We start from the raw sequence: 20,408 nt of genomic DNA, 5'->3' as shown, positions 1-20,408 counted from the left end.
CTCCTCCATTGTTGGTGGGATTGCAGGCTTGTACAACCACTCTGGAAATCAGTCTGGCGGTTCCTCAGAAAATTGAACATAGTACTACCAGAGGATCCAGCAATACCTCTCCTGGGCATATATCCAGAAGATGCCCCAACTAGTAAGAAGGACACATGCTCCACTATGTTCATAGCAGCCTTATTTATAATAGCCAGAAGCTGGAAAGAACCCAGATGCCCCTCAACAGAGGAATGGATACAGAAAATGTGGTACATCTACACAATGGAGTACTACTCAGCTATTAAAAAGAATGAATTTATGAAATTCCTAGGCAAATGGATGGACCTGGAGGGCATCATCCTGAGTGAGGTAACACATTCACAAAGGAACTCACACAATATATACTCACTGATAAGTGGATATTAGCCCAAAACCTAGGATACCCAAGATATAAGATACAATTTCCTAAACACATGAAACTCAAGAAAAATGAAGACTGAAGTGTGGACACTATGCCCCTCCTTAGAAGTGGGAACAAAACACCCTTGGAAGGAGTTACAGAGACAAAGTTTGGAGCTGAGATGAAAGGATGGACCATGTAGAGACTGCCATATCCAGGGATCCACCCCATAATCAGCATCCAAACGCTGACACCATTGCATACACTAGCAAGATTTTATCGAAAGGACCCAGATGTAGCTGTCTCTTGTGAGACTATGCCGGGGCCTAGCAAACACAGAAGTGGATGCTCACAGTCAGCTAATGGATGGATCACAGGGCTCCCAATGGAGGAGCTAGAGAAAGTACCCAAGGAGCTAAAGGGATCTGCAACCCTATAGGTGGATCAACATTATGAACTAACCAGTACCCCGGAGCTCTTGACTCTAGCTGCATATGTATCAAAAGATGGCCTAGTCGGCCATCACTGTAAAGAGAGGCCCATTGGACACGCAAACTTTATATGCCCCAGTACAGGGGAACGCCAGGGCCAAAAAGGGGGAGTGGGCGGGTAGGGGAGTGGGGGTGGGTGAGTATGGGGGACTTTTGGTATAGCATTGGAAATGTAAATGAGCTAAATACCTAATAAAAAATGGAAAAAAAATATTGTGAAAATAACCAGTCACACAACCATATACAGTTTGTGTTTTAATATATATGAAATAGAATTCGCAAGTCTGTAGAGTTTTTGTTTTAAGTTGCTACATACGACTGAGGCAAGAATGAAAGGAACATGGATACAGGTTTAATTTGCAAATGATACAGAGTTCTTCCACGAGTCGTGGAGACAGGTGTTCCTCTAAAATGAATAAGCACATGGAGCATCGCTGCACTGTGCATGTTTATAAAGGACAGGAGGGGACTGTAGGGCATGTGAGTCACATCTCAGTAAAGTTGTTGCCAAGAAAAGGAGAACATTGTAAGGCTAAATTGGCTGTTTGCTACTAATCCTAAGGTGATAATTATTCCCAAGCACGTGCAGACTCGGGAAAGACAGCACTCACACATCCTAGAGGGAAAAATAAAAGAAAACAACAGACACTTGACAACAAAATTCAAGCAAAAATAAATCAAAATAAGAAGCATTCAAGAACGGAGAGGCTGTAATGATAGGTCTGAGATGATGCTTACGCATAAGCAACTCTACAAAGAATGGCAGAGCTAGCAAAACCTGGGTGGTAATGATTTTTGTTTTCTAAACAAAAAGCAAAGAAATGCGGGCCATCCACCATTCTTTTTCACCAAGAAGTAGAAAATGTTTCTGTTTTATAAATGAATACACTTCTGGAAGAGTACACATGAAGGCTGTGGTTGCCTGCACAAAACTACACCAGTTATGGCTCCATAAGGAGGTGGAGGGACACATGAGTCCTACCACTAAACAAGGAGCTATTGGCAGCTGGTGGCTGGTGGCTGCTAGGGCATGAGACTCAGTTTTCGCTTAGGGGTGTGGTCCCTGACTGCCCCTCCACACCCCATTAAATGGTCACACACCCAAGAGAATAACAAGAAGCACAAATAGGACTTGATCCATTTCATGAGTAAGGATGCAAAGTTGAGTGTGTAGGGAACAGGAATAGATACAAACAGATTGTATGAAATGCTCAAAGGACTAATAAAAAAGGAGCTTATCAGCCATTCAGTATTCCTGAGTTGAGAATTCCTTGTTTAGCTCTGTACCCCATTTTTAATAGGGTTATTTGGTTTTCTGGAGTCTTAACTTCTTGAGTTCTTTGTATGTATTGGAAATTAGTCCTCTATCAGATTTAGGATTGGTAAAGATCATTTTCCAATCTGTTGGTTACCTTTTTGTCTTACTGACAGTGTCCTTTGCCTTACAGAAGCTTTGCAATTTTATGAGATCCCATTTGTCAATTCTTGATCTTACAGCACAAGCCACTGCTACTTTGTTCAGGAATTTTTCCCATGTGCCCATATCTTCGAGGCTTTCCCCCACTTTCTCCTCTATAAGTTTCAGTGTCTATGGTTTTCTGTGGAGGTCCTTGATCCACTTAGACTTGAGCTTTGTACAAGGAGATAAGAATGGATCAATTTGCATTCTTCTACATGCTAACTGCCAGTTGAGCCAGCACCATTTGTTGAAAATGCTGTCTTTTTTCCACTGGATGGTTTTAGCTCCTTTGTCAAAGATCAAGCAACTATAGGTGGGTGGGTTCATTCCTGCATCTTCAATTCTAATCCATTGATCTACCTGTCTGTCACTGTACCAGAACCATGCTGTTTTTATCACAATTGCTCTATAGTACAGCTTGAGGTCAGGCATGATGATTCAGCCAGAGGTTCTTTTATTGTTGAGAATAGTTTTTGCTATCCTAGGTTTTTTGTTATTCCAGATGAATTTGCAAATTGCCCTTTCTAACTCTGTGAAGAACTGAGTTTCAATTTTGATGGGGATTGCATTGAATCTGTAGATTGCTTTTGGCAAGACAGCGATTTTTATTATATTGATCCTGCCAATCCATGAGCATGGGAGATCTTTCCATCTTCTGAGATATTCGATTTCTTTCTTCAAAGACTTGAAGTTCTTATCATACAGATCTTTCACTTGCTTAGTTAGAGTTACACCCAAGGTATTTTATAGTATTTGTGACTATTGTGAAGGGTGTTGTTTCCCTAACTGCTTTCTCAGCCTGTTTATCCTTTGTGTAGAGAAAGGCCACTGATTTGTTTGAGTTAATTTTAAACCAGCTACTTCAGTGAAGTTGTTTATCAGGTTTAGGAGTTCTCTGGTGGAATTTTGGGGGTCGAATGGCTGAGAAGCACCTACAAAAATGTTCAACATCCTTAGTCACCAGGGAAATGAAAATCAAAACAACCCTGAGATTCTACTTCACACCAGTCAGAATGACTAAGATCAAAAACTCAGGTGACAGCAGATGCTGGCGAGGATATGAAGGAAGAGGAACACTCACTCACTTCTGGTGGGATTGCAAGCTGGTACAACCATTCTGGAAATCAGTTTGGCACTTCCTTAAAAAATTGGGCCTAGTACTACCAGAGGATCAAGCAATACCACTCCTGAGCATTTACCCAAAAGATGCTCCAACATGTAATAAGGACGTAAGTTGGAAAGAACCCAGATGTTCCTCATCAGAGGAACGAATACAGAAAATGTGGTACATTTACACAATTGAGTACTATGCAGCTATTAAAAACAATAAATTTATGAAATTCTTAGACAAATGGATGTATCTGGAGGATATCATCCTGAGTGAGGTAACCCAATCACAAAAAAAACCTCACATGATATGCACTCCCTGGTAAGTGGGTATTAGTCCAGAAGCTCAGAATACCCAAGATACAATTTGCAAAATGCATGAAACTCAAGAAGGAAGACCAAAGTGTGGATACTTCAGTCTTTCTTAGAAGGAGGAACAGAATACCCATGGAAGGAGTTACAGAGACAATGTGTGAAGCAGAGACTGAAGGAGTGACCATCCAGAGCCTGCCCTACCTGGGGATCCATCCCATAGACAACCATCAAAACCAGACAGTATTGTGGATGCCAACAAAAGCTTGCTGACAGGAGCCTGATATGGCTGTTTCCTGAGAGGCTCTGCCAGTGCCTGACAGATACAGAAGTGGATGCTCACAGCCATCTATTGGACAGAGCACAGGATCCCCAATGAAGGAGCTATAGAAAATACCCAGGGAACTGAAGGGGTTTGGTGCCCCATGGGAGGAACAATATGAACTAACCAGTATCTTTAGAGCTTTCTGGGACTAAACCACCAACCAAAGAAAACACATGGTGGGACTCATGGCTCCAGCTGCATATGTAGCTGAGGATGGCCTAGTCAGTCATCAATGGGAGGAGAGGCTCTTGGTCCTGTAAAGGTTATATGCCCCAGTACAGGGGAATGCCAGGACCAGGAAGCAGGAGTCGGTGGGTTGGTGAGCAGGGGCCCGGGGAAGGAATAAGGGATTTTTGGAGGGGAAATTAGGAAAGGGGATAACATTTGAAATGTAAATAAAGAAAACATCTAATAAAAAAGAGCTTAAATATGAATAAATTCATAGTAAATAAATTCAGGACTAAAATAAATTCATATCTGCACCTGAAAGCATTTTGACAGCCACAGCCTGGGCACCTCACAAGCAAATGCCTTGGTTAGAACCAGATGTGCTTTGTGCTGTAAGCAACTTTAACAATCAGTGACTGTCTTCCTGTGTCATCTAAACTACTTTTGTGCAATGCACGCATCTGCTTATCTTTCAATTGTTTCTTACCAATAATTCTCTAACCATGTACAGATTTCTTAAGATGTGTGTGATGGATTGCTTTCCTTCCTCTACAAACTGCCATTTATTGATTATCTTTCATGTCATAGTCAAGCACTGGGTACCAGTAACACAAAAATAAATGAGCAATAGACCCCATTCTTTAAGCACTAAAATAGAATCAAAGGCTGTCCGACAAATAAGTCATAGTAATATATTCAACATTTGTCTCAACAGAGGGCACGAGGTCAACTCCTCAAGAGATCTGGGAAAAATACATCATCAAGAATATTCCAAAAGCAGTTGCCTGTAAGTAGGATGTGTTCTAGCTGGGCTGCCTTGTCTGGCCTTAGCTGGAAAGAAAGTACCTAGTCTCCCAGAGACTTATGTGCCAGAGTGGGAGGATACCCAATGGGGACTCAACCCCCTCAAAGGAGAAGGGAAAGGGGAGATGGGAGGATTGTATGAGGGGCTGACCAGGAAGAGGGCAGCGAGTAGGATGTAAAGTGAATATATAAAAATAAAAATAAAATAAACCATTTTTTAAAAGGAAGGTTTTAATGTGAGTCTTTAATGAGTTTAGTAAAAAAAAAAAATGGTGGAGTCATTTGCATGGCGATGACATTGAGCTGGGAAGAAAGGGAGTTGGATAGCCAAGTGGTCACAGCAGTTTCTTTGCAGGACAGCAGAATGCCCCTATGATAACTTTCTGTTGCATGTCCAAAATCACTTGACTCTGTGTGCATCATACCTGATCACATTTTGTCTCTTAAAAGTTTAAGAGGAGTTCTGAAGATTTTGCAAGTACTACTAGAATATTCAAGCTCTGGGTCAGTACTATCTGAGACCTAAGCTGGCTGCTAGCTTCTAGCTGGGATTCTCAAGCTATCTTTAGAAAACATACTTGCTTTTCTTTCAGGTCTTCTTCGTCTCACACCCTAATCCATCATGGGCTGATGCTTTTGTATGACTACAATAAAAATAAATTGCTAGAAAAACAGAATGAGAAAAACAACAGCACAGAGCCACCATCTCCTGTCCATTTTTTTTATTACTGCTCTGTTCAGCAGACATAAATTTCTCTGTCCAATTGGCATAAATCATTCTAATAGCGTACTCTGCATCCGGTACCAACCTCATCATTGACTGGGACACAGAGTTGCCAGCAGAGCACCAGACTATAAACTGTACTGGCCTAGGGCAATACTATACAGACAGATCCATGGACTGGAAGCTTCCAGAAAGATGTTAAACAAAGCTCTACCCCCCCACCCCTGCCACCTCCTGAATGAGAATCTATGGGAATGAGCTATGGGACACTGGTATAAATGTATGCTGATGTCAGAGCTGTTGATCTACAGACTGTCAATGGTATGACAAATTCAAAGACATTCCCCAGCTCCTGGGACGCCGAGGAGATGTAAAAGCACAAGGTTGAGCATTTCTCAGCTCTCCTCCCACAGGTAAACTTGGATTTTTGCCTTTTATTATTTCCCGTAGAACTTTTGTGTCTGAAGTGAAGGAAACCAAGATATATACTCTGCAAGACTTTAGAATTGAGGGCTAAGGCAAAGGCTCAGAAAAGTCCTTACCATCAAGTGTGAATTCAGATCCCCAGAACCCATAAGAAGGTGGGGGGCTGTAACAACAGGCATCTATAACCACCAGTGCTTCCACTGCAGGGTGAGAGGCAGAGATGAGAGAAGTCCTCTAAACCTGCAGGCCAGCTTTCTTGGCTTATTCATTGGAGAACAATAAAAGACTCTACCTCCCACAAGGTGAAAGGTGCAGCCTGACACTAAATGTCCACTGACCTCTAAAGACACACACACACACACACACACACACACACACACACACACACACACACACATACACATGCACACAGATGGACAGGAATGCAGACACACACAGAGGCACATAGACAGACACAGACAGACAGACAGACAGATATACACACACACACACACACACACACACACACTGCTTTTCTAAAGATTCTAAAACACTCCCAGAAAACCTGAGTTACCATGATGCTAGAATCTTTGTCCTTTGATGAAGTTGACATGTGAGGTATGAGTTTCTGCACCCTCTGCTGTGTCTTATAAAGTTAGCCGTACCTTCCTTACACCACATGGATGGGTAATCACCCTCTTAGGAGGATGTTTTTTAGATAAAAATCAAAATACTTGCAGGCATAACTCTATATTAGTTTTATTAATAATCTCCTAAAGCTGGAAATGGCCAAACACTGCATGAACTAGTAAATGGATACATATCTATTCACTAGATTATAGCCATAGGATAACTACTGAATCACAAAGGGGGGTGAGCTATGGGTACTTGTAAGCACATGGATGAATCAAGTGCAGTATGTAAAGTTAAAGAATCCAGATGTAATGGAAAACAGCTTGGAATGATTTCATTGTTAAAGGGTCCTGGAAAAGTCAAAATCACAGATATAGTAAAAGAAAAAAAAACACATATTTTTGCAAGAACTTCTGGGTGAGAGGAATTTTGGTAATGGGCACTATTATTATCAGGTGAAGGAAATGTTATTTGCTTTAAGTGTGATGGTTTTGTAGCTTTATTCTTTTGTCAAAATACTTAAGCTTTTTACATTGTCTAAATGATTCTTTAATATTTGTCATGCACAAAAACTGGGTCATTAAAAGAACAACATAAATAAGCACATGAACGACAAAGGTTTTAACACCATGGTAATTAAGGATAATAGCATTTACTGACTTTTCTTCTGCCACAAAAATCAGTCTAACCATTCCAAGCCATCATGCTTCTGAGAAAAGCATCTTACAGTTTTTACATGTGACTTCTGCTGCTGACAATAATGTTAGCAGTGGCATGAACTTCAGACCCACTTGTGCTAAAAACAAGAAGGATCTGAGAGAAGAGATGCCACCAATTAACTAGGGCAAGTCTCGTAGCTAGTAGACAACAGAGTTCACACTCATTTTTAATTTATTTTCATGTTTCTCAGCATCTCTGTCTTCTCTTCTACAAAATGGCTAGAGCTAAAGTTTCTAGCACCTCTAATTGCAACTCTAGATAAATGTCTGAGAAAAAAAGATAGATATTTAATCCTGTTTTCTTTTATTTATACTCCTATGCTTTTCTGTTCAAAATAATTTTAAAAATCTTATCTCAATGAATGATAGAACCAGTTTTACTCCAAATAGAAAGTCATGGGTTATCCTTAAGCCCCTAATTCTGAACTCTATATCTAGTCCTATGGAACTTACTTCCCTAACAGACACCCTTCTTTCTTAAGGCCTGGCTCGAGCCCTCCCCTTTTCCTTTTCCTTGGTATTACATCAATGGTCACACTGCTGGTCATCAGTAATTTATAATTCACCTTGTGATTTCAGTAGGAGGTAATAGATTAGGAGATTCTGACTCTATCAATGAATTAATTCATCAGTCGAGTCATAATTTGACAGTGTTCTTGGTGATAGTGAAAACTACAGAGAACGGAGATGGAGGAAGTAGAGTGTCTAGGGTCGCCTTTAAAGGATACATTTGACCCCCAGGTCTTTCCTCGCCTCTGCCTCTGTCTCTCTCTCTGCCTCTCTGCCTCTCTGCCTCTCTGCCTCTCTGCCTCTCTCTCTCTGCCTCTCTGCCTCTCTCTGCCTCTCTGCCTCTCTTCCTCTCTCTCTGCCTCTCTGCCTCTTTGCCTCTCTCTCTGCCTCTCTGCCTCTTTGCCTCTCTCTGCCTCTCTCTGCCTCTCTGCCTCTCTGCTTCTCTCTCTGCCTCTCTGCTTCTCTCTCTGCCTCTCTGCCTCTCTCTCTGCCTCTCTCTCTGCCTCTCTGCCTCTCTCTGCCTCTCTCTGCCTCTCTCTGCCTCTCTCTGCCTCTCTGCCTCTCTGCCTCTGCTTCTGCTTCTGCCTCTGCCTCTGCATCTCTGCCTCTCTGCCTCTCTGCCCCTCTGCCCCTCTGCCCCTCTGCACCTCTGCCCCTCTGCCTCTGCCCCTGTCCTCCATGCCATTATAAGCTTGATCCCTACCTCTCTCTTTTTGCCTTTTTGCAATTACTTTGCCCCTCACTATAGCACACAAGCAAGGGAGCTAACCATGGACTGAAACCCCTGAAACTGGGAAGCAAAAGCAAAGCAAAGCAAAGCAAAGCAAAGCAAAGCAAAGCAAAGCAAAGCAAAGCAAAGCAAAGCAAAGCAAAGCAAAGCAAAGCAAAGCAAAGCAAAAAGCAAAGCAAAGCAAAACCCTCCTCAATTCAAATAACTTGTCAAGATATTTTGCTGCAACAGTGAAAATCTGTCTAATGTAAGGCCTCATGTGAATATAACTCTCATCCCACAAACCATAGGAGACATAAGGACCAAATAGTCAAAAACAATTAAATTAGTAAATCACAAGTTAGTTAGCAGGCCTCAGAATTTTATAAACAAGATATATATTTATATTGTTAAGACTGCTTTCTTCTGTATCCCCTGAACTGTACTGTTTAATATTTGCAGGATACACACATGGATCCTAGAATCCTTTGTGCATGGCAGGCTGGTGTGCTGAAAGATTTGTGTTGGCAACCCTGACCTCTCCCCCTAGATACTGCTACACGCTAATATCAACTAGGAGAAGGCAGAGAAAGGAGACCTGGATGTAGACTTACCTTAAAGCACAATTTTAAAAATTAATTTTAAAAGTATATAATCAGTGTGTTTATATGTGTGGTTCATTTCTGATATTCTGTCTGTAGGTGTGTGTGTGTGTGTGTGTGTGTGTGTGTGTGTGTGTAAGGGAGAGGGAAAGAGAGAGAGAATGCTTAAATATTCAGCAAGAATTTTAGATAAAGCCAGGTGTAGTGGCACACGCCTTTAACCCAGCACTCGGGAGGCAGAGGCAGGCAGATTTCTGAGTGCGAGGCCAGCCTGGTCTACAGAGTGAGTTCCAGGACAGCCAGGGCTACACAGAGAAACCCTGTCTCGGAAAAAAAATTTAGATAAAATAATTCTAAGGGTTGGAGCTGGAGAGGCTGGAGAGGTGGCTTAGAGGTTGAATTGCTCCTGTAGAAGACCCAGGTTCAGTTACCAAGTGATTGATCACCACCGGTAACTCCATTCCAGTAGATCTGAAGTCCTCTTCAAGCCTCTGCAGGCAACAAACAATAATGTGGGGCACACACACACACACGCAATGCACACACAAACACTCACACACAATAAATATATTTTTTTTTTATTTTTAAACAAAATATTTATTTGAAAGGAAGGAAAGAAGGAAGAAAATCCTGAGGGAGTAAATTAGTAATGACCTCAGTAGAAGCACACCTGATTCCCATAAATTGTGGGACACGCCATAAGAAAGGGGACCTTGAGCTAAATACCTAATAAAAAATGGAAAAAAAAAAAAGAAAGGGGACCTGGTTGGTTACTGTGGCACCATAATGGTCCAGAGACATGGAGAAAGAGTCAAGACAACTTCACCCCTGGAAACCTCAAAGCCAGGATGGCAGGAGGTGGCTATCTCCCCTCCTCCCAACCAGACACCAGGAAGCCTACTCACCCACCATTAACCCTAATAAGAATCCACTACCCCAACAGTGATCAGAGTTCACTCCTGTTTGACCATATGAGGTCACCTCCCCCTATATTCCCCTTCCAAACCCCTACATCCCCCGAATATTTAGATGAAGTGTCTTCCAAAACTCCTGTCATGGCCAATTTTATACAAGTACACAAACCTTGCCTCAGAGACCCTGGACACTTCCCAAGAGGCATAAATACCATTTTCTCCCAATTAAATGGACTCACTCCAATCAAGATCCTGCCTGCACCCACCAGTGCCCAGCTAAGCTTCCTTCTGCCCAGTCCAGCCTGGTGTGCAATGAGCCTGACTACCCTGAGGGAGAGAAGCAGACATGGCCAGCAGGTTACTACAGTTCTTTCATCTATGCAGTGATGGGGCAGGTGATGAACAGAAACACTTCTCCATAGCCACAAAGTATTGTGTACTCCTTTGGATACATGCTGAGTTTACGACCTCATCTCTATGCTCATAAGTTTTCCCTCCAGTAAACATCCTTATGTCATCTTCCTATGATTGTGGGATTGAGCCAAGGGTAGGGCTGATGCACACCAGAAATGGTGGGTGAATAGCAGTTTTATAGAATGCATATGTAATGTTTATAGGCCAGTAACATTTTTGCTTTTTAACGAAGCAACTTTGCTATGCATTTCCCTCTATCTACTGAATGTCACATCTTTCCTGGTTCTGTGGAGCTCCCACCATAAAACTGTATTTTTAGGACATGCTTTAATGCTAGCAAGTATTTCTATTTCCATTTTAATTTCTGGAAATACTAAAAGCATACATAATCAATGCGTCTACTTTTAAGCTAACTGATTTTGATGAGAAAGGTTAATAATCTCTGCTCATTTCATTCCCTGACAAATATTTAGATATCTATGGGCATGCACCGTGTGTGTGTGTGTTTGTGTGTGTGTGTGTGTGTGTGTGTGTGTGTGTGTATATGTTTATGTGGATATGGGTGTATGTGTGTATGAATGTGTATGGATGGGTGTGTGTGTATGGGTTTGTGTGCATGTGTATGTGCATGTATGTATGAATACATGTGTGTGTGTGTGTGTGTGTGTGTGTGTGTGTGTGTGTGTGTGTATAGTGTATATGGGTGTATGTGTGTATATGGGTGTATGTGTGTATATGGGTGTATGTGTGTATATGGGTGTATGTGTGTTTGTGTATGGGTGTATGCCTGTGTGTTTCATAAACTACATCTGAATATTAAAATCCCACTTTAGAATGGTTACACTTTGAATACACAGAGCAGAAGACCAATTGCTTGAAAGTCAATTCACACACATATGAACTGAAAAAGAATAGAGATTAAAGGTTGAAATATGTTTGATCAAACTGACATGTGCTTCTATTGATTTTTTTCGTTTCACCCCAGGCTTACCAGTAGGAAGTACACGTGAGTTCTTAACCATTTTGTAGAGTGCTGATTCCTTCTAAGCAAACAAAGATGCAGAGAAATTTGGGGTTGCTAGGATGCATTTATGAACCAATCAGCTAGATAGCCAATAATTTCTTTCTTTTTCTTTTTCTCTCTAACCTTTCATAAAGTAAAGATGGGTGGAGGGAGACATACTTGCTTCTAAGTCTCACAATCTGAGTTCAATCGCTGGTACCCGCATGTTGGAAGGTAAGAACAGACTCTCTCAAGTTGTCTTCTGGCCTCTACATGTGCACTGTTGTCACATGTTCCTCCCTCCCAACCCCCCTCCGTATACATACATGAGTGTCATAAATTGAAAGAAAACATGCCATGGGTTTTCCTGATACACTTCAGATCACTAACACTGTTATCAAATGACAGGTAATAGTTAAACACAAAGACTGTCTTCTGGTAGGTTCATACATTGGGACCACTTACTGTCTCCCCGGCAGAGCAGAGGCCCCAGTTTATAAGCAGCTTCTGAATGGGGCCGTCCTGTGTCCGTAATCACAATCTTAGTGACAGGCAGATGTTCTTTATAGGAGAGGAATCCAGTGTCATTGGTCCTAAAATAAACAAGAGCATCAACAAAATCCTCTAATTAGGATGATGAGCATAATTCTAAAATAAGCAACGATTTTCCCAGCACTTCTAAATGAAGACTCTCCTACTAAGTTTGGACACTTATAAAAAAAAAAAATCCAATTGCTCATCGCAGAAAATATGGCAAGATGTTAGTACCTCTTATAGACATTCAAGTCTAGACTACAGAACTATATTATAGGTTAAGATTAGAACACAATGGCCTCTTGAGTGGATGCCTTTCTCCCAGTTCAACAGCCCACTTTCATCCTATAGAAGGTTCAATTACTGGCTACTGATGGACTCAGGTCTTTATTGTGTACCTACTCCTGATCTCACTGGGATCCAATGGACAGTGTATAACTCATGGCCACACAGATAGCTCTGATTAAACTCAATGGTCACAGAACAAAATGAAAAATCATGAACACAAGAGAAGGACTTATTTGTTGGACAGAGGAATGGACAGCAGAAAAGATTAGTCAGAATGTACAATATGCATGGATAAAATTCTAAACAAATGAATGTAATTAATAATAAATAAATATAATGATCTGTGCTCATCGTTGCTTATAAAAAGTTAGAACAGTGGCTATCTTTCTCAATCAAGTGGAAAATTTTCAAGTATTTGACTGAAATGGCTTAGTTACAGACAGTTGGCATTTCAATTTTTTTGGTAAAGTAATTTTTTTCTTTTTTTCTCCTATGTTTTACTCAGGGTTTGGGGTGGTGTTGTCTTGTACTCATTGATTAACTTTGTATTCCTCTATATCCATGCCTGTCTTCTCTATTCATTTTTTCATATAAGACTCTATTTATTGTATGCTGCTTCCTTAATGAATTATAAAATGCATCCATGACTTTTCAATCTACTTTTACTTTATATCTCACGATCTATGATATGGCAAGCTATGGACGAGATTGCTTAACTTTCCTAGACATACAGAAGTGCACACTCAGAATTTGCTTGCGGTATTGTGGTATTTTACTTTAAATGCATGCTATAAACTTTGAAATGTAACTAAACAATGAACTTTAATTTTGTATTTAAGGAACACTGGGTAATTTATAATATTTTCTGGTGCTCTTCATTTCTTAGCTGAGTTTTCATCTGAGGTGATTTCTTTTTATTCCAGAATATTTGCTACGATTATTTTCATTTAATTTGCCATTCTACAGTGCACACCCTGTCCTTTAGTATGGTTCACTCTTATTTGTTTTAAACTCCCTATTCACTCACAGTGGTTATTTTTAACTTTTGATCTTCAAACATTTCAATAATGTTAGCTTTAAAGATTTCACCTGTAAATTTTAAAGTGTGGCCAAGACTTTGTTTATAATGACCCCATTCCATGTCTTGATTTTAAAAGGAATTTTACTTTCTTGAAATACCCAGTAATGTGTTAGAGTGGGTGACAACTCAAGAGATGCTATGTTTTTATCATTCCCTAACATGTTATTATTCCCGTGGATATTTAAGTCAAAAGCCTAGGGTTTTGCACTTCCCAGGGTTCCTAGGTCTGCCTCCCTCTGGGTTGGAACCCTCCCCTCTCAATTTGAGGACATGGTCTTTGCCGTGAAGAGGTGAACTCTTGCCACTCCTGTCCTAAACTGAAGGATTTTCAAAGCCTGTCTCAGAGAGTAGGCAGCCCAGGTCCTTTTCTCAGTAGTCGCTGTGGGAATACCCAACTATTTGTTCCGTTTTCCCTATGTGGCTCTCTCCTTGGCCCTAAAATCTCTCCCTGACTCACATGCACTTTGAAAGGCAGTTGAAGGTTCAAGGCAAGGGTTATGCAGCAGATTCATCAAAACCAGCTTTCTTTTTCTGGAAACTATCCTATATCTCAATTTCCAGTTATTTGGGGGTCCCCAAATTCTGCCTTCTGATATGTTATGCCAAATACAGAAAGAATACAGGATTCCTTTGAAGTCTCGACTCCTAAGAGCAAGCTGCAAGTAATGCCTACAAAGGAAAGAAATTTAAATCTAGGTCTCATGTACTTTAGTTCTCTTCCTTCACCCAATCATGGCAGCCCTCATCTATGTTCTCTTCCTTCAACCAATCATGGCAGCCCTCATCTATGTTCTCTTTCTTCAGCCAATCATGGCAGCCCTCATCTATGTTCCACTCCACTGCTCTTCCTTCTAATGCATATGTATGTATTATATATGTATTAAGATTTATCATTTGTTTTTATTTTATCTAATAAGTGTTTTCTTTGTGCATGTAAGTCTACCACAAGTGTACCTGGTACCCTGAGAGGCCAGAAGATGGCATTAAATCCCCTAGCACTAGAGTAATAGTTATTATCTATGAGGTGAGTCCTAAGAACTGAAATAAGGTCCTCTGCAAGAGCAGCAATGGCTCTTGACTGCTGATGTGTGTGTGTGTGTTTGTGTGTATACATATATATACATACACACATATATATACATACACACACATATATATACATATATACATACACACACATATGTATAATGTATGTATTATGTAGTTAGTTTGGGGGGATTCGTGCCATGGCCTGTGTGTGTGAAGTCAGAGGACAATGACTGATTCTCTCCTTCTTTCTGTGGGTTTCTGGGACTGAAGTCAGGCCATCAGGTTTGGTGACAGTGCCCTTACCAGGTGAGTCATCTCTGCAGAGCCCTAAATATTTATTTATGTAATATTTTTCTGAGTCCATAAAAGCATAGCTATATGTAAGGGTTTTTTTTTAACCTATATGTAGAATGTAACTTAAGTTTGAAACTGTAAACACAAGTTTTAATTAGCAATGTATCCTCAAGAAACTGGGTAGGGCAGTTATTGGAGGTGACCAGGTTAAATTTTTGTTGCTATTAATAATTGTGAATAACATTTTTACATACATAAAATTACAGTTTTCAGTGTGTGAATAAGGTTTTGTGAAGATATTAAGAAAAAAAGTCTGTGATCCAAAGGGCATAAGTACTAGTTCTTATAAAATTCCATAAAATGATTTATTTTATTTTATATTTATTTATCCCTCTCCCCAATTTCTTTCAGACTATCCTCCATTCCTTAAAGTACAATTTTGGTAAGAGAGATGATAGTCTTCATATAAAAATTAACATAAAAATGTAATCACAGCTCTATGATTACACATAGGTTCTTCTTCTTCTTCCATGTTGTCCTAAGAGCCTTATATGTGTGCATGTGTTTGTGCATATGTACATTTATTAACACATTTATGTACATAACACATATATAGCATTATTGTGGTCATGATGCTTGACAGGCAAACACATCATTTACATAATACAAATGATGAGCTCACTTAACAGCAACTGATCTCTGAAACGCATGTACATTTTATAATCCCATCGGTCATACTCAAATCCAGATTATGAATGCTTCAAAGTGATGGGAACAAGTGACAGAAGTGGGATTACCAACATTCAGTCGCTGAGGCTCAAAGGACACTGGAACAAGGAGGCAGAAGGGGTAGAGTAGAGGGGAAGATATGATCAAAATATATTGCAGGGGGAAAAAAATCAAGAAAACAGAAAAGAATGCTAAGCCTAAGGAAAGTAAGGGATGCTGGGAAATGTGTTTGGAACACGGCACAGCTAATGGACTCATGGACTCACAACAGCTGCAATAACCAGGACAACATCAAGTCTGTGGACACTCTAGTATGGACTTAGAAAAAACACACATGGGGACCTCAAGGAACTCACAAGGCTCCACCCGTAACTAAGGAGCTCTTGACTGCTATAGCTTCTAGGGGAAGAAGAACTACCCTTGTGAGAGAGTATGTCTACTGGAAGGTTACTCATGCTCCAGGAGACGGCTGCATACCCATGTGTTTGCCACAATACTAACTGGAGATAAATGGCTTTATTTCTTTTTAAGTAAAAGATGAAGACTTGAAGTTGGGAAAAGGACGTGTGCAGAAAGATTTAGAGAAGATAGAAAGGGAAATGGGTCTGATCATATTGTATGGTATACAGCTATGAAATCCTCAAAGACTACATTTTTAAAAATTAAATGTATACAGGTTCAGCTGCTTACTAAAATAAAATAAACATGTAGGGTAAAGATATGGGAATATAAACATTTAAATATTCATTTACAAATGATATATAAGAGCAATATACCTATAGATTCTAAAGATTTCTTAAAATCATTAAAAATTTTTAGGATTAAAAGAACACATAATAGTATTTATTTTCTGCTTATAAAAATAATTTATTTTCTCAAGTCCGTAAATTTATAGATTCCCATTTTGAAGATATTATCCATCTAACAATTGTTCTTTGTGGCATGCTTTGTCCTTTGAAAAAATATGAAAGAACTACATGCTATAATAATTGCTCAGATTTATAGTAATTTAAAACCTAAAAAATTGTACTATGGAAGTTTACAGCCTATATTGATGAGACGTGCTTCAGTAACTGAGTACATACTGTTATAGAAATAGTAGAAAGTACTGATATTAACAATAAAAAAGAACTCAAAAAATCATTACTTTCATGTCATAGATGTTTCGGTTTTCTCATATGATAAAAATAAAATAAACAAAATGTGTGCTCCATCATTAAAACTAACCTCTGAACGATTTCTCTCTTAACTTGTAGTACTAGAATGACCGCACCATGTATCATCGAAACATAGTTTCATCTAATTATTTCCTCGAATCAATGTGTCTAGCATCCATGAAGCTGCATACCCTTGACGTAATTAATTGGAAAAATTACCATTCGTTCAGATCTGCATCACAGTTGCAATGATACTGGGCATCAATGCAGTTCCCTTCCAAGCCACAAGTGCACTTTTGATGCACAGGCAAGGAACCACCCCAATATGTCTGTGTCTCATTGGTTCTTCCCACCCACCAGCTCCGAGGGCTTCCATCTGAAAGACAAAACAGAAGGATGAGATAATCTGCTTCCACCTTAGATCATTGTAATTAAAAGAAAAGGTGGGGTCGGGGTATGAGGGAAGGAAAGAGTCCGAGATGGGAGACATAGGGAGAGAGACAGAGATGCCGAGAGGGAGGCAGAAGCAGGGACATAGACAGAAAAGAGACCGATGTGGTGTAATAATACCCTAAATATTAATTGACAGCATTTTGGAAGAAATTATCTTTACAAGACACTTTGTTTTAAGTCTATTTTTTTTATTTAAAAAATAGCATTTTATAATCTTTAAAGGTATTTATAGCTCACTTACCATTTATGAGTATGTGTTTGTGCCTACATAATTTTATTTATATCCCATGTATGCAGGTACGCAGAAGGTGTCATCGGATCTTCTAAACCAAGAGTTACAGTTCACTGTAAGCCAATTTATGTGGGTACTATAAACTAAATATGGGTCCTCAGTAAGTGTTCCCCACTTGCTCTTCACCCCTTTATTCTCAGTGTTAAATGGAGAATACATTGTTCTTTGAATAGAAACCATCAGCTGGTATCGATTCATGAAAGGAGAGTTTCCATTTGCAACTTTAAAAAAAATAACCTTTAAAACAAATTGGCATCAAAATATAAACTGTGGTAATTAATACAGTAAAATAAAACTGATTCTAAATCCCAAAACATTCTGAAGAGTTATATAAAGGCACTGACTGGTCTCCATATATTTATTGGCTAAAAATGTACTAGCAGTTTATTAGACATCAGGCATGGTATAGCACTCCTTTGTCATGATTTAGGATTTATCGGGAAGTCTATATTTTCTCTTCCATTTACTGGCTGGGCTATTTATTTGAAGACTAAAAAAATAATCCTGAAAAATCTTCATGCCTGAAGCGAATATTACAGTTAAAAAAAAAAGTTTCCCCTAGCTACATGCATCTCTTTCTACAATAAATGTTCAGCTACCAGCTTGCTTCTTCCCAGAGCCAAGACTAAACACGATGCCAAGGAACTCAAGCAAGGAGCAGACAGAACATTTAGCGGAGGATTTTGTAGAAAGGGATGTGAGGCATGCAGATAATCCATCTCGGGGGGGGGGGGGGGAGTTCCGAGGAAAAGAATCATAGTGTTTGGAGACTGAGCAAAAGAAAAATAGAATAGAAAAGAAAGAAAAATGCAACACCCAGTCAGTCACATCCCCACAAAGGACAGGCCATTTTCCTCCCGACTTTAAGCCTTTATGTTACTGCCACCATGGCCACTGGGAATCAGCAGCTTTTGCTCAAACATAGCCTAATCACTGACAGTTCTCATTTCAGCCTACTACTAAGTAGCCCTTCTGCAAATGCTGACAACTTTCCTCCCACCACTAAGACAAACAATTGCCATGATTAAGAGAAAATGAAAACACAGACATTGGAAGCTTGTGTTATATAAAGTTACTAACATCGATATTCTACTTCTAACTTGATTAGCAATTCATCAACTGTTACACTAGCTTGATACTTTTCTAGTATTAAGGTACAATGCTTAAAATATATGACTCATATACTCATATTCCCTCATAGGCCAAGGGAAAAATAGACTCTTATTCTTAAGGTCTAAGTCAAGTTTACACTTATATTTCTGATCTTCCCTATAAAAGATAGATTGCTGAATATTTTGTATGTTATTTAATCACTGTAATGTGTGTGTGTGTTGTATATGGGTGTTGTGTGCACATGCTGTATTGTGTTGTGTGTGTGTATATATATATGTATGTGTGTGGTATGTGTGTATGTATATGTGTGTATGATGTGTGATTTGTGTGCATACATATGCTGTATGTATGTATGTGTGATATATGTTGTGCATGTGTTGTGTATGTTGTATGTGTGAAGTGTATGTATATATGTGTGTATATGTACATATGTGTATATGCAATGTGTGTATGTGTGTGTGTGTATGACTTTGTGTGTGTGTATGACCAGTATGCATTTGGAGGTCGGAGGAACCTTCAGGATTTGGTTCTCTTTGGCCAGCTGGGGACCAGGGATAAAACTCACATCATCCGGCTTCGTGACATCTGCCTTTGCACCCTGAGTCATCTCACCAGGCTTGGCTAGGTGCTTAAAGACATCAAATACACTTGAATATATCTAAGGCTTTTTAAAGAGTAACTAAATAATTTTAATAAGGGTATAAATTAATTTTTTAAAGCACAAGGAATATGTTTTAATTAAAATAAAGCCATGCTAGTTACATTCTGTCCTCCATAGTTAAACTCTGAATCACCCTGAGTATCCCCAGAAACCATCCTTCCAATGAGCTCAGTCACAAATCCTCATCTGCTGAGAACATTTGTTCATAAAATCCACTGAATTCTTACTCAGTTACAGCACTTCAGTGCTAGAAGCTGCTAAATCCCTGGGATCCAAAGGTCCAGGTTAAGACCGCCTTCTGTTCCATCTCTTGCCTTTCCTATTGGAACCTCAGCAACTAAATTATTCTCTCTTTTCTCCATTCTTCCATCTCAGATAGACTCTGAGTATCTACCTCAGAAGAACAGTAATTGGCAATCACCAGCAATCATCATTGCCTCCTGGCCCACAGCCTTCTGAGGTTGGGTGGTCTCTTTACTAATCTGATGGTTAATATTGGCTATCATGTTGGCAGGATCTAGAATCACCTAGAACAGTTGCTCTCAAGCTTCCTAATGCTGTGACCCTTTAATAGAGTGACCTGCAACCATAAAATTATTTTCACTGCTACTCCATAGCTGTAGTTTTGCTACTGCTATGAATCGTCATGTAAATACGTGATCTGCAGGATGATCCATTAGAAAAGGTCACTCAAATCCTCAAAGGGGTCGTGACCCACAGGTTGAGAAACACTGCTCTACAAAGAAAGTTTCCAGACACACCTGTGAGGAAAGTATCTAGATTAGCTTAGCCTCTGGGCATTCTTAGCATGCATTTTTTTAAAGTAGGTTAACTGAGACAGAAAGCCCACCATCAATATAGACAGCATCCTTCCCTTGGCTGGGACCTAGACTACATCCAATGGAGAAAACCAGCTGAGCAGCGGTGATCATCATTGTCTGTTTCTAGTGTGAGATTGTAACATTCCCACCTGCCTCATGTCCCAGCCACTGGGACCTCCTACCACTGTGACTATACCCTCAGCATGAGAGCTGAAATAAACCCTTTCTCTCTTAACATGCTTTTGTTGGGGGTATTTTATCAAAGAAATAGGAAC

The 20,408-nt window shown here is 39.8% G+C and overlaps 1 protein-coding gene across 4 annotated transcripts in view; it reads right to left on the bottom strand.

Annotated features, from left to right (window-relative positions):
- Positions 1 to 20,408, bottom strand: part of Cntnap4 (contactin associated protein-like 4) — a 312,910-nt gene that overhangs the window by 54,954 nt on the left and 237,548 nt on the right. For all 4 annotated transcript variants that reach the window (XM_006530730.2, XM_030243313.1, XM_006530729.4 and 1 more), the window contains exons 14-15: positions 17,013 to 17,169; positions 12,147 to 12,274 (exon numbers count right to left, since the gene is read on the bottom strand). In XM_006530730.2, the coding sequence (XP_006530793.1) occupies positions 12,147 to 12,274; positions 17,013 to 17,169 (285 nt within the window). The remainder of the gene's footprint in view (positions 1 to 12,146; positions 12,275 to 17,012; positions 17,170 to 20,408) is intronic.

The sequence above is a fragment of the Mus musculus genome, chromosome 8 (genome assembly GCF_000001635.26).
Source record: "Mus musculus strain C57BL/6J chromosome 8, GRCm38.p6 C57BL/6J".
NCBI classification, from domain to species: Eukaryota; Metazoa; Chordata; class Mammalia; order Rodentia; family Muridae; genus Mus; species Mus musculus.
The sequence above is the reverse complement of the archived record's forward strand: the minus strand, read 5'-3'. Positions and strand labels throughout refer to the sequence as shown.